Source organism: Electrophorus electricus, unplaced genomic scaffold (genome assembly GCF_041902795.1).
Source record: "Electrophorus electricus isolate QZ-2024a unplaced genomic scaffold, ASM4190279v1 Scaffold70, whole genome shotgun sequence".
Taxonomy (NCBI): Eukaryota; Metazoa; Chordata; class Actinopteri; order Gymnotiformes; family Gymnotidae; genus Electrophorus; species Electrophorus electricus.
In genome coordinates, this window is record NW_027658787.1 from 170600 (window position 1) to 188377 (window position 17778).

Here is a 17778-nt window from a genome sequence, read left to right on the forward strand (position 1 = left end):
GGGATTTTTCAGAAGTCAACAACAATGCCCCTGTCACAGGGAAGGGGGGCAAACAAAAGACACCCTCACCAGCACATGCTATTGTGGGCATCGTGTTATTTGCCAGCACTGGTAATCCTGTGCCAGGCTAATGCTAGCACAAAACCCCATTTATTCAATTTTGGGACACAAGCATGTATTTGTTTATTCAATCCAAAGAGTAGAGCTATTATTGTCCTACCTCTGCATTTATTATGGGATATTTTGGAGATATTTTTCACCAAATGTAGAAAAAAAACTAGCCAGGGGCCTGGGAGGCCCTGTATGCAGTAGTAGATAGGCTAACAAAACTAAGCCAACAACTTCCACATATGTTGCACTAAAGTAGGTTTCAACCTCAGGCGCATGTGTTAGAAATGGAGCGCCTGTGATCTCCCAGCGCCTAAGTAAAGCAGCATTCGGTGTCTGATCTGGATGGGAGCAGGCCAGGTGTTCAGGGAGGTGAATAGCACAGTCCCCTTCTGTTACACTCTTTTAGGGTTAAAAGATTTGAGAACATGTTCATCAGACCACTCCACTGACCCCCATCTGACGGGCTCAGCAGCATAAGCTGCCAAATGTTCACTATAATGGGTGCTGGGCAAAGATGCACACAACACAGAGTGAGTAGCACTGAGTGAGCAGCACAGAGTTAGTAGGCAGAAAAGGCAAACAGCAGAGCTCGAGAGAAGGTACATGTACCCTAAAGAGAGTTCCTAAAGAGTGGGGGGGGGGAAGAAAAACACACACACACACAAAAAAAAGATCCACACTTACCCATGATTCCACAGGAGAAGAGAGCTGTTCCCTGGCTCATGGCTGATGGTTTATGCTGTAAAAACACACAACCATGCAATAAGATGCATCAGTATATGGGACAGTGTACCCGGCTAGAAGCAACAAGCAGCAGCAAACCAACCCTAATTCTCTGTACAATGAGACAGGAAACCCAGCCTCCCGCCCACCCCCCATGTTCTGACAAGCACATAGCCAACGAAGACGGGGTCATGTAAACCACAGTCATATGTCAGCCTGTGTAAACTGGTGCAGTGGAAGCTGACGCCAGCTAGCAGGGATGCTTGCTGTGTCTTGGGGTCGAGTTGTAGTCTTTGGACGAAGAGATGCACCTTGGCCCAAGTTGCACTGGGGTTTCTGGGAGGACTTCAGCTCATTTAGTGCAAAGCAGAAAGGCTTAACTTGCATTACTGGGGGTGATATCTTATTCTACATGTTCAAAATGCAGATTTTTAAGTAGACAAATGAGTTGGATTAGCCCTGCCTACCCTGACTAACAAAAGTGAACCAGTAAAGACATACCCAGATGTTAACATTTTCAACGTTTTCAGCAAAGTCACACCAGATCACTACAAATACATGCCTTGTGCCAAATGCGTGATGATGAGGACATAATGTAAAGGATTTTCAAAACACTTCCTCCAACATGGAACAATAATGTCCGTGGTTTTCCAGCTAGCTGAATGTATAGAAACTCCATTAGCTTTATTCTGTAAACTTGAAAGCAATTATTTGTTATCACTTCTACTAATTCTGGGAAATGTACCTTATTCATAGAGCTAGCTAGTACTGACAGTAAGTTGGATTCCATGACAACCCACAACATGGGGAAGCTGTCAGATGTGGCACTGGCTCATTGCATAAATAATCAATCATGATTTAAGCAGTTAAGCAATTACTGCCCCCGCCCCCCACCCCCCACCCCACACAGTCTTACCAGCTCCAAGGTTGACTCTTTGGAGGTTACATCATCAACACCCTTCTTTTCCAGTGTTTTAGTGTGAATAATCACCATGGCAACACACATCTTTGCCACAACCCATTCGAGTACATGGGAGGTCTAGGAGGGTTCATCTTCAGGCACAGCACAAGCTGATCTGATTACACGTCCCTCCACAGCTAGGCCCCCTGTTACTTCTGGAATGTTGCTCGATTGCCCTTCTTGACCCTGCAGACACAATGGAGAGACGGATTAGCATTCGCAAACCCACACCACCTTAAACAGCATTACAGGGTGTAGTCAGAAACTGCATCTAAATGCAACCAAGCCTGTAGTTTCCTATTAAGAGCAACTTCTTAAAAAAATAAATAACCAAATCAAATTAAATGCTTTGGGATCATTTGTAATTGGCTCTGTTGAAATGTATGACATGACAAATAAGTGCACATCTTGAACATGATTCAGTCCTTCAGCCTGTCATCTATTAATTGGCAAAGAATGCCAGACTTGGCTGCTCGGTGCATGTTACTAAGTAAAAATATCTCCTCTCACATATATGAATACCAACCATGATCATAATGGACATACTACCTGAAGATGTCAAAACCAAACCTAAAACCCCTGAATAGGACAGGAAAGCTTGTAGTCTGGTAAGACTGTGTTTTCTGACGGAACCCAGCCTTAGATCAATGAGGCCTACAAGCTGACATGTAGACGTTAAGGCAAAGTAGTGTAATCTGCTGCAGAAGACAAACTGAGAATAGGAGTGACCCTGTGGTTATCAAAACACTCAGCCTTTCCTTAGCTTAAAGTGGCTCGCCTTGTACCTTAAACCAGCCGATTGGAGCCATATGTACATTTAACTCTCTAACAATCGCTTATTTCACTTGGCTATTTCCAGAAATGTCAGCTGCCTTTCTGATTATATTTCTATCCCCATGTTGGCCCTGTATTTGTGTGTGTGTGTGTGTGTGTGTGTGTGTGTGTGTGTGTGTGTGTGTGTGTGTTTGTGTGTGTGTGTGATTGGCTTTTTGGTTTTGGGTTCAAACAACAAAATTTTGTCTATTTAAATCCACAGCCCACTGAAAAAGTACACAGCAGTGGTGAGTAAAGACCAGCAAAAGAACATAGGTTCTTACTGAGCCTACATCTTAGGATAACAATTGCTAATATATTTGTCTCTAAACATGCCCTATGAGTCCAGTAAAAGCTCTCAAATAGAACAGAGATGACTGGATATCAACGTTCACAGTGTCAACAGCCAGCGCAGTATTTGCCCCATTTGAAACAGCTTCAGCAAGCTTTACACATGGTGGAAGGGAAAACTTTCATGGAGAGAAGCACTCAGATTCACTTACATCTACCAAGGTAGGGATGCTGCTGATATCACATGCACATGACCAGAAGGACTTGGTTTAGACCCTTTGCTCTGATCAAAAAGTGATGTCTTTTTTAATGTCCAGCAGCCATCACATTTCCTCTCTAGTCATGGTGCACCAGAACATTCCAAATCTAGTGATGACCACTGAACCAAACCAAAACAGGGACCATTCTGTGAACCGTGGCCTTCACTGGCCTCACTCTGTGAACTGTGGCCTTCAAACAGCACAGAGAAGGCCCAGAAAGAAAACACCACAGGTGTTTAAATTAACGTAATAAAGACCCACAATAACACTACACACATACCCTACTACACAATGTATTTATTTTTGTATGTTTCATTTTGCTACAACTACATCACTGATATTTTAAGTTCAAATGTATGTGTTACATTTACGAGTAATTCCTGAGAAGCAATAAGAAACAGCAAAGAATAATATGCAATAAGAAACAGCTAGGACCTGAATTAGCTAAATAAGGTGTGGTACTGATCGGTGTGACAAAGTCTTCTCAGTTACAGAGCTCTTTTTTCAGCAAATTGGGGACCACTGACAAAGACAGCTCCTCATTACAGGCTATAGAGAGACTGTCTGTTCAAAGGGTGCAGCAGGGAGCAGATTTTCCTTTCTCATTGGCCATGCATATCCTGACAATGCTGTTTTCCATACGGAGATTCAAAGTAATAGCTCTGAGCAGCAGGTGGTTTGCCTCCAGCCAATCGTTTGTGTTCCTCTTTTGTTTTGTGAGCAAGCACACCTGAAAGTCACGCACCATCACTAAGCTGTCCCAATACGCAGGACGACATGGGTGGAAATCCACAGGCTCCGACAAACACAAAGCCCAAGCCACATTCTGCTTGTTCTAGAGGGACACCGCCTTTTTACAATTGTTCCAGGGAATCCCAAAAAAAGCCATTTCTGGCACCTTGCAGGGAAGAGCCCAAAGTGCTGTCATGGGAAAAGCAAGCCTGGTGCAGGAAAAGGGCTCATGCCAGGGGGAGCAAATGAGGTGGCAGGCTTTCCATAATGCCATGCCCACAGACCAATATGCTCAAGCCCAAACTGCACCAGGAATAAGGAAATAAATGTAGATAAAACTGTAGCCAGTCACTCAGCAGCTGGCTTCCCTTACAAGTGCACTCCATGTTATCTCCAGTCTCTCAGCGGTGAACTCAGCTTCATTATCAGCTGGAGGACAGCAGTGAGGATTGGGCCCATCGAGGGCATTTGCATTGCTGGAGAGAGCCACTGGACCACTCCCAAGAAACATTGCACCAACAGCCGTGGTGACAAATGACAGCTCAGTGGAAGTGCCATTTGAGGCCAAACGTTTCCTCCATAGGCCTGATTCCTTCAAACATGTTATTTTTGGACAACACTCATCCCTTACGTAAACCTGAAAATTAGCACCTCTGAAAGTAAAGCCAAAGGGAAAAAGGCCCCACCGCAGCTGAGCCCAAAAGCTGCGAGGTGATGTTTGCACAGCCTGGCATGTGACGTGCCCCAGGCCAGCAGCAAAGCACTGAAATGCTCTCAGAAATGACAGTATGCACCTACAGCTGCTATAACTTTGGAGTGGGGTTTTCATGGGTTAATTTCTGCCAATGTCACAGCTACAATAAGAAAACATGTTCAGTCCTTTCTAACTTGCAGGCATGCAGTTCACCTGAGAGCTCATGAACACTCTCTTTGCCAGCAGTGCAAGGTAATTACTTTCAATTTACCCTGATGTAACTTATGTGCAATAAAAGTACTTTTACTGATGTGCCTGATAAATACAGCAAAAAAATTGTATAACCAAGTATTAGTTACACACATTAAGGAAAAAGATACATTGAAAACTAAATCCCAGACCAGATCCAACCTTAGTTCTCAGAGTTCAATCCCTGTGGGGCAGGGGTCATTCAGCAGTTAAGGTGCTGGAGTAGTAATCAAAAGGTTGCTCAGTGGCTGTCCAGCACCCAGACCCAGCAGCAGCAGGCAGGCCAGCGCAGCCCTGGGACAACACCACAGTCGATGAAAGGAACCCCATCATTCAGTCCACCTTCTGTAAAAGCCTCACCCCAGGCCATGACGCATCTCAGTGACATCACTCACGCAAGACCCGTTTCACATTCCTAAATGGTTCAGTTTCACAGGCTAAGTGTGTTTGTTGTTTTCTTTTTCATGCAATTTGCTTGAGCTATAGGATGAGGGGAATAATTAGGTTCAGAAAGTGACACTGCATTTGGAAAGATAGAGGAATATAGTTGATAGTCTGTTTTGTCACTGTCTCAGCAGTTTTTTCGCCCAAGGTCAGATGAGCAGATTGCATGAGGAGATAGCGATACTGCATCTGTGCTGAGAGTTAAAGGTGACTAATGGAGCATGACTGTAGGTGTGGTGAGAATTAAGGCAAATAATATGTTGAAATTTAATACATAATAAAATAAAAGTCATAATGGTGTATCATGTAGCATTACTCATCATAATCACACAACTTGTGTCTCACATCAACCAGAAATCCATCAAAAAAACTTTTTAGCCCCCCCCCCCCCCCCCCCAAAAAAAAAAAGTAAAGGGGGCTTGTGGTGTCTCATTCAACTCAATGGGTGAGTTTAGTTGTTCAGGGCCAGGGTTTCAGTGCCCTTGAGGATGCAGCCAATCAGTTAGTCATAGCTGTGCTCTCAAAGTTGCACATTCCCAGCCTGGCTCAAGCCAAACCAAAAACTCTGCACCATGGGGAAATGGTGCCTGTAGGAGATCAGCTGTGATCATGACATTTCAAAATGTGTGAAATGAATCCTTAAATCCAATGGAATATCCACAAAGGCATCAGCCCAAGAAACCTTTCTTTTTTTTTTAAAGAAAACTTTACATGCTCATTGACAAAGAAGTGTGCCAAACTGGCAACAAGCATGCATGTGTTCACGTCAGTCTGCTGAGCGTGGCTGTGTGTGAATGCAGCCAGCGGCACATGTGCCAAACTGATTTGGTTCAGCTTGCACAATACCCGGGGCAAAGAAGCGAGAAACATGGAGGGGAACGAGGCACTCAGCCACAGGTTCATAAGCACACAGCTGCCCCAACCACTTTCCATAAACACAAAAGCCCTGCAGGTCTGTGCAGCTTAAATGAAGGAGTGACAGAGACTCCCTTTTCTTTGGAGAGGACATGCCATTTAATGCAATACCCCAATCTGGCATACCACATACCTGTGCCTGGAGAAAATGCATTTGTGTCTAGAGCCCATTGCAAACACGGTGGTGTAAGAAAAACCCTCTTCAGTGTGTGTACCATAGTCCTTTCTTGTATAGTATAGATCCATCTGGAAACTACCAGTGCTAACACAGCTTGGGCTGTTAAATCGTTACTAGGAAATAAGAAGCATCTGCATGAAGAGGAGAGATCTTCAGAAAGATAAAAAGAGACAGAGAGAGAGATCATCAGAGAGAGAGAGATAGAAAGAGAAGCAGAGAGAGACAATGATGCAATACGATTTTTTTCCATCAACATTGAAATGTAAAGAATACTTTATAGTAAACATTTTTATGCTAAGTATAAAACTGGCAAACCAAACCACCATAGTGTCAGCAGGGTTACTACCAGTCAGTTTCATCAGTCATTAACAGAATTAAAACAATAAATGTTCAGAGTTTCAACTGCATGCTGGGTAATGTCAGACATGCCTTGTAAACCCAAACATACTGTGAATTTAAAACAAAAGCATCAAAGGCTTAGCAAGTGTCACCTGTCTAGGGTTATATTCACTCTGTAAAACCAAAGAGGCAAATTCATTAAACAATTGGGACTTTTAATCCCTAGATTTATCTTAATACTGTTTTAAATAAGTATGGAAAGACTGAATTGGTAATACCTTATATTTGCAGGATGTGTACTACCAATACATGTCATGTGCATTATGTCTTTTATAGGCTTATTTCCATACTCTTGGGGCCTTCTAATTTTTTTAATGAGATTGATGAGAGCAGATTTGTGAACACAGTAAATGGCACTTCCTTTTCTGCATGTTCATACTTCTGAAACCAGTGGCAACATTCAGCTTCCAAATGTGCATAAAATGCAGAAGTCTCTCCTCGTGTTGATGTGGATGATTAAACTCACAGCAATGAGGTAATAAAATCTTCGCTGACCATGTAACTGAATATGGGAACTTCCATTCACCGCAGGGTGGGGTAGAAGAAACCAGATTAAGTGACCTAGTTAATGGCAAATGACCTCTATAAAACAATTAAACATATGTAGTAGCACAGGGTCACCAAGAACATCCAAAGTACAAAGGCCCTTACAGTATATCTGTTTCATAATAAGATCATGCCCATCCATATATGAATTCCTGATAGCTTACTTTGTATGTTTTTTCACATCATAAAAATGCAGAATGTGTGTGTTAAAGATAGGGGAGGCAGCCAAGATGTCTCTTGCTAAGAGCACTGATCTAAGATCAGCTGGATGTTTTATTTTTTTAAAGAATGAAACGCTACAGTTTGAAATGGCTAGGACCTGTCCCAGGCTAAGTTTACTCACTGTGACGTGGATACTGAATAAGGAACTTGAATTTTGCAGTCAGACACTATCAAACGGATTTAGAATATCCAAACCTGATCCAAACTTTAAAATAGATCCAATCTAAATCTAAAGCAGTTTGCAAACATACAATACTCAAAATAACTTTTCTGTAGAGAAGAAAATCCAAAAGTAAAATCACTGATGCGAGGAGGGGTAAACATTGATTGTGAAAAATAATTTCTTAACGACCATGTTGAGGTCGCCCATCTTTGTGACAATAGGGAAAATTTTATTATCTTATATTTCAAAAAAAGCAGTTACCTGATGGCAAACCTGTTCTGGGTGCTCTCTCTCTTCTGGCTCCTACCTTTTAAGAAATTAGGCCTTTTACCAGTTACGCCCAACCACCACAAACACTCCCTCAAACTATTTCTACAAAATGCCCTAGCAAAAGGAAGGAAGTCAATGAGCTTTGCAGAAAATGTACACTCCAACAAGAATGACCAAGGTTTTGAACCAGGATAATATTTGGTGAAATACCCTCAAGAGCAAAAATAATAACAAAACAATACCAAGTCAAAAGCAGGGTTATAGAACAGCATGAATTCTGCTAATTTTACTCAAAAGTATTTTGGCCAGAACAGGCAAAGCTTTTGATGCCACCCTTACCTACTACCTCCTTACCAGCATTTTGGAAGTAAAAGTAAGTCTGAGACACCGAAAATGTAGACCAACACAGCAGAATATGATTGCTTAAGACAGCAAAAGTCTGACAGCATATTCAGTCAGCGCCAATGAGAAACTCAAACAGAAACAAACTCTTCCCATTTGATTGAGTGATTTCAATATGAAGTAAGTTTAGAACAGCTGTCTTTCAAAAAGCCACAAAAGGAACCACCTGGTTTAGACCTACACAAACCTCTACCCAAAGATTTTGCATATGTATCCTTAACTCAACCAAACAATAAATAACAAATGATGGCTTATAAAGAAGAAGAAGGTTCAAATGGTTTCTATGGCATTTGCCATTCATGACTCAGTAGGACCTTAAAAACAAAAATGGAAGTTCACACCCTCCTCACCAGCACTAAGCAGCATAACAGCCAATCAGCCATTTGTGTAGTAACATGCTAGAGCACTTAAGACTTCTACTCATAGGACATGGAGGAACTTCATAATACTGTGTATCCTTTGATTCAAAAACATGCTAAGGAAGATGACTAATATGTCTCGTATCAAAAAGGGAGATATTACTTTGATCACTTACTTTGTAATAACCCATTGCTATCTGTACAAATATGCTGAGAGTTAGAATGAAACAAGTGTACATTTTGTTCACTGTGTAGGAGTTTAGCATGTGTCTGAAAAGTACATGAGACCATGCTTTGCAAAGTCAACACAGTAAGATATAGCTAAAAATACCAAAAACAAAGCAACGGTATATGCAATAAAAAGTCTATTGTAATAACCATTTAATAACTAAATAACTAAATATTCCAAACTCTGGAATATGATGTCAAATGTGAAAGTTAATTTATTTACAAATTTGCAATTGAGGTCCATGCTTTCCGGGCCAAAGAGTGGAGGGGGAGGCTGTTGTAGAATTTGAAAAAGCTGAAAGACTCCATTGCTATGTATGCATGGCATGCCCAGCACCCATGGCATGTTCGTGTAGTCGTTATAACTGCCCTCTAACGGCTTATAAGATTCCTCACTCATCTCCAGTCCACCAACGATTAATGTGCGTAGCTGATGTCGGACGTTATGTAGCCAGAACATCTCTTTAGAAACGTGGTGCCTAGCATGCTCTGCATTCTTGATGCATTGTTCCTCCATGGCAAACATATTAACCTAAACTTCTACCAAAACTTCATCCTTCTTAAAATTGAATAAGAACTACAAAAACGTCTAGGCTAACATGTCTGTAGTAAATAAAACGAATGGTTAATTTGGTTAATAGCAAGTATGTAAGTCCTCTTGTTCAGTAATTTGTAGCAAATAACAACCTACTAGCTGTTATACTAAACTGCTAATAACATTTAACACCAATATTTAAAGTAATAAGCATCAAAAGTATTTTAAGTATACTTTGTTCTAAGTCATGAACCTTTGTTACTGTACAGACAGGTGGCTTTATAAGCTCCTAAACATGCCTGAACAAACAATAGCTAACTTCGCTAGCTTACCAGCTCATAGCCGTTTCCTTAGCCAGATGCTACTGCTAAATAAAGATACTCTGTGATAAAAAGAGTAACAAAGTTATGAGCTACAGCACACAGACACTGGCACGATGCACAACCATTTCATATTTACTTGTTGGAACAAACATTGTGGTGGCTGACTATGAATATGTGAATATGGAATAACTTAGTCTGGTAATCAACAAGTTGCATGTGTCGTAATTGGAAGTAAGTTACTCACGAGAACCAAACAACTTTTCAAGCTGAATGAATAGCTGACTAAATCAGAAGTAAATATGTTTGTAAACTAACTTTGTCAATGCATCTTCAGTCCTCGTAAAAACGCGACTGTGCTCCGCTTTTTCACTGGTGCATGACTCCGGCCCCCCCGTGTTGGCTGCGGCACACGGGGATGGTCTTCTCTATGTAGTGAGCGCCGAACGCGACTCAACGCGCTATTACGCACCGGTCGCTTCACGCTCGGCCAAACCATTTTCCAAGCCAATGGGGGGGAGGGGGAGAAAGAGTTTGTGAAGAAATTAAATTGACAAAATATATTAAATATCAAAACTAAAAAGAGATTACATAGTAATATAATTGAATAATGAATAATGTATATAAAATTAGGTAAACAATTTATTGAATTTTTTATACATACTTTACAAACAAAGTCATTTAACTAACAAGTTCCATTCTAGAAGTGGTATGGCTACCGGACAAAAAAAAATCGAACACAAATTAGAGTTGGAGGCAGTTGTGAACGTTAGTCTTTAATTATTAAATTATTTTCGAGTTGGTAAGATTCAGTTTCGTCCTACAGGCTTTCAGTAAAAGATATTCAGTGTGTAAGTGTAGGCTGATACAAGAAAGGATTTGAAAGAGCATGTGGATAACATGTATACCAGTTTGTGCGTTTTGTGGAGAACTGTCCTAGGCATTAACCCAACTAGCCTATGTCTTCACACAGTGATTTCGTTGTCTTGTATCTCACTTAAACGTTCCTTCTAGAGGACCAGTAAAATCAGACCAAGCTTAAAAGGACGTTGAATCGTTGACAAAAATAACATGAAAGTGTCTGGTCAGATATATAAAATTTGGTCTTGCCTGCACTTTCTGAAAACAAACTTTGTAATAATGTTCTTGTGCCTACTGAGCAAACACTGTCAAAGTGCAGGAATAGCATAAATTTTGTATGTGTTTCAAGAGCAATACTGTTCCGGATAATTAAGTTTAAGTGGCTTGTCTATATACTGCTATTTTCTATTAGAGTTCTATTAAGCAATGCATATGTGGATTAGACACAGACTTGACAAGAAAGTTCTTACTAGCATGATTTTGATGGCAGTGCCACCCAGCACCAGGCAGTACCATTAAAGTGCCCACCATGAAGAGGAATGTGGATTTCTCAGTTTCCCCACCCACATGACATTAAACAGTTCACCTAGTATACATGTCAGATATCATGTCAGTAATCCGTTTAAGGTGCCTCGCAATGACATGGGTCTGCAGCTCACGTTCAGCAGAGACTTGGTGTGACACCTCTATATCACCTGCTACTGCCACGCACCTATCAGGTTTTTCTGTGACACCGTTCTGGGTGTGCAGCACTGAGGCAGATGGAGCCCTGGTGTCAGCCTCTAGAGATTACCAGCACTGGCTGCTTAGGAGGAAGTGTGAATTTAATACTTTTAATAGTCACCCAATTGAATTCCAGTATGTATTCATTTCCTGTGAGGTCATCTCTAACAGAACCTTCTCATGCTTATTGGCTATTTTACAGAATGTTTGCATCATTGTGTAATACTGCAAATATGGCAGGTTTGACTAGACTTCCTATGAGTAAAACCAGGTTATTGCAAGGAGTTCCTTTTTCATTGAAAGTTGCCCAGAGTGATATCATGGCTCGGGACTCCAGGGTCTTAAGTGGTACTGTGGACTGTATATGTAAGCATCCTTGAGTATGTGCTTAATTAACAAAGCACTGAGCATTTGGATGGCATTATAATGATTCTAGTCATCCAAAAAGGTCATTGACGTTCAATCAATACCAAAAAGTTCAGGGTTTTTCATGTACTTTCTAATTGCTCGTATAAAGCATATGCATTCTCTTAACTTGGTGAATTTGTTCAGTACGTACTGAGCTAAAATCGGATTGCCATCAATCAAAACAATAACTATAAATCAAGGAACCGGTCACTCAAAACAGCTTTGAGAGTGGGCCGCTCCTAGTGTGCATATGTATATACATTGTTGTGTGTGCTGTGTATGTGAGAGGTGGGGTGAGTTCAGCTTTGACCCAGCCCTGACAGACTGTATGTTAATCTCGCTAGAGCATCTGCTGTGAGGCAGAGGTCTACATGAGGATGGACAGGCAGAGAATGTGGACTCAGCAGGAAGAGCACAGATGCACAGATTGATAGACAACAGAGGCTCACAGATGCACATATACACTGACAGGAGATGTTCACAGACAGCAGAGACTTACAGACACGCACACATATACTGACAGGAGATGTTTACAGACAGCAGAATCTCAAGGCCACACAGAGCAGAAACTCACACACATAATAAAGACTCAGAGACTGTGAGCAGAATCTATACTCACAGACATGGATACAGAGCTCATCTAAAAACACATTGACTTTAAACCCAGTGCAAGAGTCTGGACTCACAGACAAACTATCAGTCATCACTCAGACACAGGAACAGGCAGTACTCTTAGGCAATTTGATTAATTAAACAACGGCCTACTTTTCAATAGAAGAGCTCAACTGATATAAAGTATTGTTACAGCCATGAAAGAATCTGTCACATGAGCAACATCTAAAATAATATAGGCATTTTAAAATAATTAATATTTCATGGAGGGAAAGTGTGAAGCGTGTAATGTAATTGTTGTCATATATCTGGTTATTTGTAGTTGTCCGTTTTGATCAATGACCTAGTAACAATCAGATGGCCTAGCATGCCAGGAAGTGACATCATTAGTCTGGATGCCAGATGTCAATAGGATAAGGGTGTTTCAGATAGCACACATCAGAGCTGTCCAGAGACTATAATTGGATCTCACAGCCATCAGGCCCAAGCCTTGTTAGCCAGGCTTATATCATACTTGCATCAGTATACTTAGCAGTCAGGCCAGGTCAAACTTTGGGTAAGGCCCAAAGACATCCAGTTACCTGTACAATACATCATCATAATAGAGCTGTCAACATGGTAAATGGTTATGAATGTAAACAGGGTTAGTATGGACTCATAGTGTGTTATAGCAATTCCAGTGCTTTATGGAAGCTTGAGTGATTCCTTTGCAGCTCAGGAAGAACTGCCATTTGTAGTTAACAGGTTTCCATAAAAATTGGATTCATCTGTTGATCACATTTGTTTGAGATGAAAGACGCTGTTTGCGAAGTAGGAAATTGATTAGACGAAATTAATTGTTTACCCCCCACCTAGTGGCAAGATATAACAACTGCGTCCTATATATTCAACTTTTAAAACTTTTAAAAGAACCTTATTTAATTTCCAAAAAAAAAAAAAGTTACAAATTCTATATGTCAGCTTCTAGATTTTCTGTTATACATATACACAGCAAATCCAGACATTAATATATTAATTAATAAATATATTAATCCATATTTTACCACAGATTATGCAAATTAAAAATGTAATATTGAACAGATCCTTTTTCAAAACTTTCAAATTTTCCATTTATCAATATTATTAATCCACTTATCAATCTACAGAAACCTTAACCAACTTTAATAGCACCATTTTTTAAACTTTTATTTTGAAACTCTCTTTTACAACTTCGCTATTCCTGCCCATATTATTTTATGCACAATCTTTCTGTGCACAATGCATGTTCATCTGGGATGTGCCAAATAGCTTTAAAATTTTAAATTAAAACTACCTATAAACTATTACTGGATCTATTTTATTCCTCAAAGTTATTGGTCAGTCAGCGAGGCTATGACATTTGTAATCAGTTCAAAGGGCCATTACGAGTGACCTACTGTTCACACCCAGCAATTCCTAATGTGATAACCAACAACACCACTAGATTCCTTCATTTTACCTAGGTCAGAATGCCATTCATGTTTGATGCTATTCATTCTGATTCTGGTATCCCAAAATCAGACTGCAAAACATCTTAGATTTTCTGATGGCTTGATGAGGTGTTTGAACAAAGGAGATTTAAAATGAGTAGTAATGGCCAGTCTTCTATTTTGGGCTAGCCTCTTCAAGTCTGGGTTCTGATGGTTCTCACCATGAATAATCATGCTTATGACATGAAAGGCAACAGTTCAAACATCAGCACTGTCATTTGGCATCCAACAATAGGACATTTGTAATATAAAAATAAAAATATTCATTTAAAGTAAGATTAATATATTCATAAGGACATGAATATAAGATTCTAAACCAGTGATTGGTATTGAACTGCATAATTATGTGTGTCCTCTTGTTTGAAGTGAGAATTTATTACACCTTAGTATATCATCCTACTGCAAACAATCTGCAGTAGGGGGCGCTAAAAGGGTGAAAATATCACACAACCTGTATTAAAAGTTTCAAGTTAGACTTGTGCTAATTTCTATAGTTCAGTCATGAACACTTTGCTCTGCACATTTTAGTTATTTCCTGCTCACACCCAAGTTGTCATCAGCTAATGAACAAACCCTTCATAACAATTACGCTAATTAACAGGCCCCTCATTTCAGAGTTAGAAAGGTCAGCAAAAAATAAATGTCACATAAGGTATGTTTTCCAAACCTCAGCATTTGACAGTTACATCAAGCATATATTAAACTGTATTTTGCATTTACCCTAATATACTCCAACTCCAATTACAGTAGAAGACAAGAAACAAAGACACATTGCAGTTCAACAGAATCCCATAAAATGATGTTTAATGTTCATCTTAAGTGCCAGTGTTTTTACAGCAGGAAATTCTGCAAGTATAAATTCATGTTGCATATCTGACAATCCCAATAGCCAATCAGTGATCTGACTGGCAGTGACTATTGACTGGTTGTTTGCTTGTTTTGAATCTCTGAGTCCACTCAATGTTGTTCATGCCTATCACAATCCATATACAACTGAACAGATCTCCACAAGGCACGGATATTTCCCTCACCAAACCCACTGGCCCCTCTCCGCTCGATCAGCTCCAGGAAGAAGGTGTCCTCAGAGAAAATAGGTTTTGTAAACAGCTGGAGCAGGTACCTGCTGGCAACCCTGTCAAAGACCAGAAGTCATGATGCTTAATAACAAATTCTATTTGGACCTTGTGATTTCACATTCAACCGCAGGACAACAGGGTGAAGAAATTTCCACACTTCCCAACAAAGCATGCATCAGCATCATGATAACAAAACCTCTATAAAAAATAGAACGATTTGAAAGTGCTGTCAGACCAAACAGGCAGTGGTGAATGCTTTGGGTCAATACTGTCAGGAAGTGATGTCTGAACAAGCTTGGATCAAATACATAATGTAAGAAGTTCTGAACATTTCATACAATCTGTTTAGATGCCAACCTCTCACTAGGCATGCTCCTGTACTTGTTGCGCATGTACAAGTCTGTATCCAATAGGATGCCATGCCGCTTTAGCTTTTTTGGGTCATGCCCCGCCTCCTCGATCTCCTGCTGCTTCCCAACCTGACAAAGATTACACTTAACATATTACTATATAGATTACTGAAACATTACACACTGATTTTATGAAGAACACAAGCTCATTTAAGTTTTGGTATTTTTTAACAAAGATTTTTTTATTAATATAAAGTACTTTTTTAACATAAAAAACTGCATCTCCACTATAAGGCTCACAGTACCAAAACCTATGATTTAGTATGATTTGTTGTAAGCAAAATTCTAAATGAGTTAGGCAGCATAGTGCCTGCTGGTGAGAGAAGTAAGCCAGCAATTGTGATGCCCCAACCTGGCCATCAACAACACAAAGATAGGTTTAATTTATAAAATAATAATCATTTAAAAAAAAAAAACAGTCAAATAAAACAAACATTCAGAAACAAAAACATTTGGAAGAAATTGCAGATTTTGGACTGGGTATTGGATATGACCCATGGCTTGTTTGTATGAATTTGGGAGCATACCTCAGTATAGTAGGCTGGAGGTGGCGAGAAGAACTGGACTCCAGCTTCTGCCATGACGTGTGCCGTAGACACAATGTTCTCCGTGAACAGGGCAACATGCTGGATCCCAGGACCCCTGTGCTGCTCTAGAAACGTATCCACCTGGTTTCTGCCTGATCCACAGACAAGCAAATAAACCAGGATCACAACACACCCAACAAAAAAAAAGTGCAGTGCATACTTTAAAAAACAGGATTTTGCACTTATTCTCTGTACTGACCGTCAGTGATAGCGTTACTGTAAACTGATCCTATACCACATAGTTTCTTATAGGCATCTCAGCACCAGAATCATGTTAAAACGTTAAAGCGAGTAGCATTCTAAACGCTCTCTCAACGATAATATTATACCCTGCTCGGGTAGCGATTCTGCGATGACGAATTTGCAATGTGGCTCATTTTTGTCTTTGAAAGCGAGCTTGATTCCAGTCTCGCTGCATTTCCAGTACTCCATAGCAGTCAAACGCAGACCGATGCCATCCTGGTTCATCACGAATCCTTCCTCCACGTCCTCGTTACTGTTCCGGGAGACAAAAACGGTTCTCGGCAAATCATCTTCATTTGTAGCGCAAGTCAGCCCAGAGCAATGAGCGGACATATCAGTGTATTTAGCATTTGGCCAGAATATGTGGGGACACACCCACTTACCTGCCAATGAAGAACCTCTTGAAGCTGAAGTTATTCTCATACCAGCGCATGACTTCGTTCGCACTGCGTCTCGGGCACGCAAACGTGATGTGGTCAAAATGCGTCACCGGACACTGTTCGTCCTTCGCATTTTGTACGTCTTCATCGCTTACAGTTACATACTCGTTAAACCCGGGTAAGAAGTTACCCTCATATTTAGTCCTGTCGATGAGCGTGTGGAAAACATTTCCTACGATGGACTTTACGACGGAGTAGGTGACGTGCCCCCAGTCGTCCTGTACTTGTGTTGGAGGCACCAGGATATCACAGCCTTGATCGCGCAGAGAGGAAAATGACCTCTCAACATCATCAACTTCGAAACATACATTACAGGCGCTATCCACCGAATAGGGAGCCTGCACGTCGTAGAAACATTTATTAACATCGTGGTCAGCAGATCGCGATTCTCTAAGTTTCATATGATTCCAGGTTTCTTGATTTGAAGGAGAGATGTTAGGACAGAACTGTTCGTTCAGTTTCTGCTTAGGCTCATTTGGTCGCTCGTTAACGAGGAATATAGCGGATCCTTTGCGGAAAGCGAGCTGCTTTGCTTTGTCGGTTATTCTCACAGCGAAGAGATTAAACTGAAATTTTGAAACAAGGTCGTAAGATAGTTTATTCACGTTGGAAACGTGAAGTGAAATATGGTGCAATCGGCTCAAGTAGGCTGCCATTTTCAATGACGTACAATACACGAGGGTGCCTAGGCGTGACGCCAACTTTTGATTAAGGTTCTAAAAAAATAAATAATAAGGTAAAGGAGGTTGACAACTTGTAACTATCTTTTTCATTTGTCTGAAAAAAATATATTTATTTTTAATCACACTTTGTAGGCATAAACACAGACACAAAATATCCATTACAAACTGTAATAATCACTCTTTAAAGGTTCATCGCCGACACCTTTCATTACTGTATAAGAGTACTCGTCAATGCTGAGGATATGTGTATCGTGAACTTGTGCACGATTTGAACCGTGTCCAGTTCGTCTAGTTCACATTCAGTTTGCCGTTTTGTGAGTTGTAGTTAATATAGGGAGTCATGAAAACTTTGATTTTTGGTGAATATGCAAATTGAGCTCAGCTACAGGGATATGTGGACTGAGATTTTAGA

The 17778-nt window shown here is 40.5% G+C and overlaps 2 protein-coding genes across 6 annotated transcripts in view; both read right to left on the reverse strand.

The window, feature by feature from the left end:
* The window catches only part of LOC145656493 (protein FAM53B-like), a 29571-nt gene extending 19309 nt beyond the window's left edge, over positions 1–10262 (reverse strand). The window contains exons 1-5 of one of the 4 annotated variants that reach the window (XM_081709654.1): positions 10134–10262; positions 9828–9877; positions 6327–6521; positions 1751–1981; positions 796–850 (exon numbers count right to left, since the gene is read on the reverse strand). In XM_081709654.1, coding sequence (XP_081565780.1) covers positions 796–850; positions 1751–1840 — 145 coding nt within the window. In that variant the 5' untranslated portion in view covers positions 1841–1981; positions 6327–6521; positions 9828–9877; positions 10134–10262. Of the gene's footprint in view, positions 1–795; positions 851–1750; positions 1982–6326; positions 6522–9827; positions 9878–10062 lie in introns of all 4 variants that reach the window. The other 3 variants (XM_081709655.1, XM_081709652.1, XM_081709653.1) reach the window with 3 other exon arrangements.
* A 4442-nt stretch (positions 10263–14704) lies between these two features.
* Positions 14705–17368, reverse strand: LOC145656503 (4-hydroxyphenylpyruvate dioxygenase-like protein). Of its 2 annotated transcripts, XM_081709695.1 has the most exons (5): positions 16627–17363; positions 16330–16496; positions 15941–16092; positions 15361–15482; positions 14705–15059 (listed from the first exon to the last, which is right to left on the reverse strand). In XM_081709695.1, the coding sequence occupies exons 1-5, from the start codon at positions 17337–17339 to the stop codon at positions 14885–14887; spliced, it is 1329 nt and encodes a 442-aa protein (XP_081565821.1). In that variant the 5' UTR covers positions 17340–17363; the 3' UTR covers positions 14705–14884. The 2 variants fall into 2 exon arrangements, with proteins under 2 accessions (XP_081565821.1, XP_081565822.1); XM_081709696.1 differs by lacking the exon at positions 15361–15482 and having other exon boundaries at positions 16627–17368.
* Positions 17369–17778: the final 410 nt, after the last annotated feature.

Bases quoted from the DNA above. Each gene is read 5' to 3' on its own strand.
- LOC145656503 (XM_081709695.1), bottom strand. From the start codon at position 17,339: ATGGCAGCCTACTTGAGCCGATTGCACCATATTTCACTTCACGTTTCC. The intron at 16,093-16,329 runs GTATAATATTAT...TCTGTGGATCAG, and splicing joins AGAATCGCTACCCGAGCAGG to GCAGAAACCAGGTGGATACG. The intron at 15,060-15,360 runs GTTGGCATCTAA...GGTCTTTGACAG, and splicing joins AGGAGCATGCCTAGTGAGAG to GGTTGCCAGCAGGTACCTGC.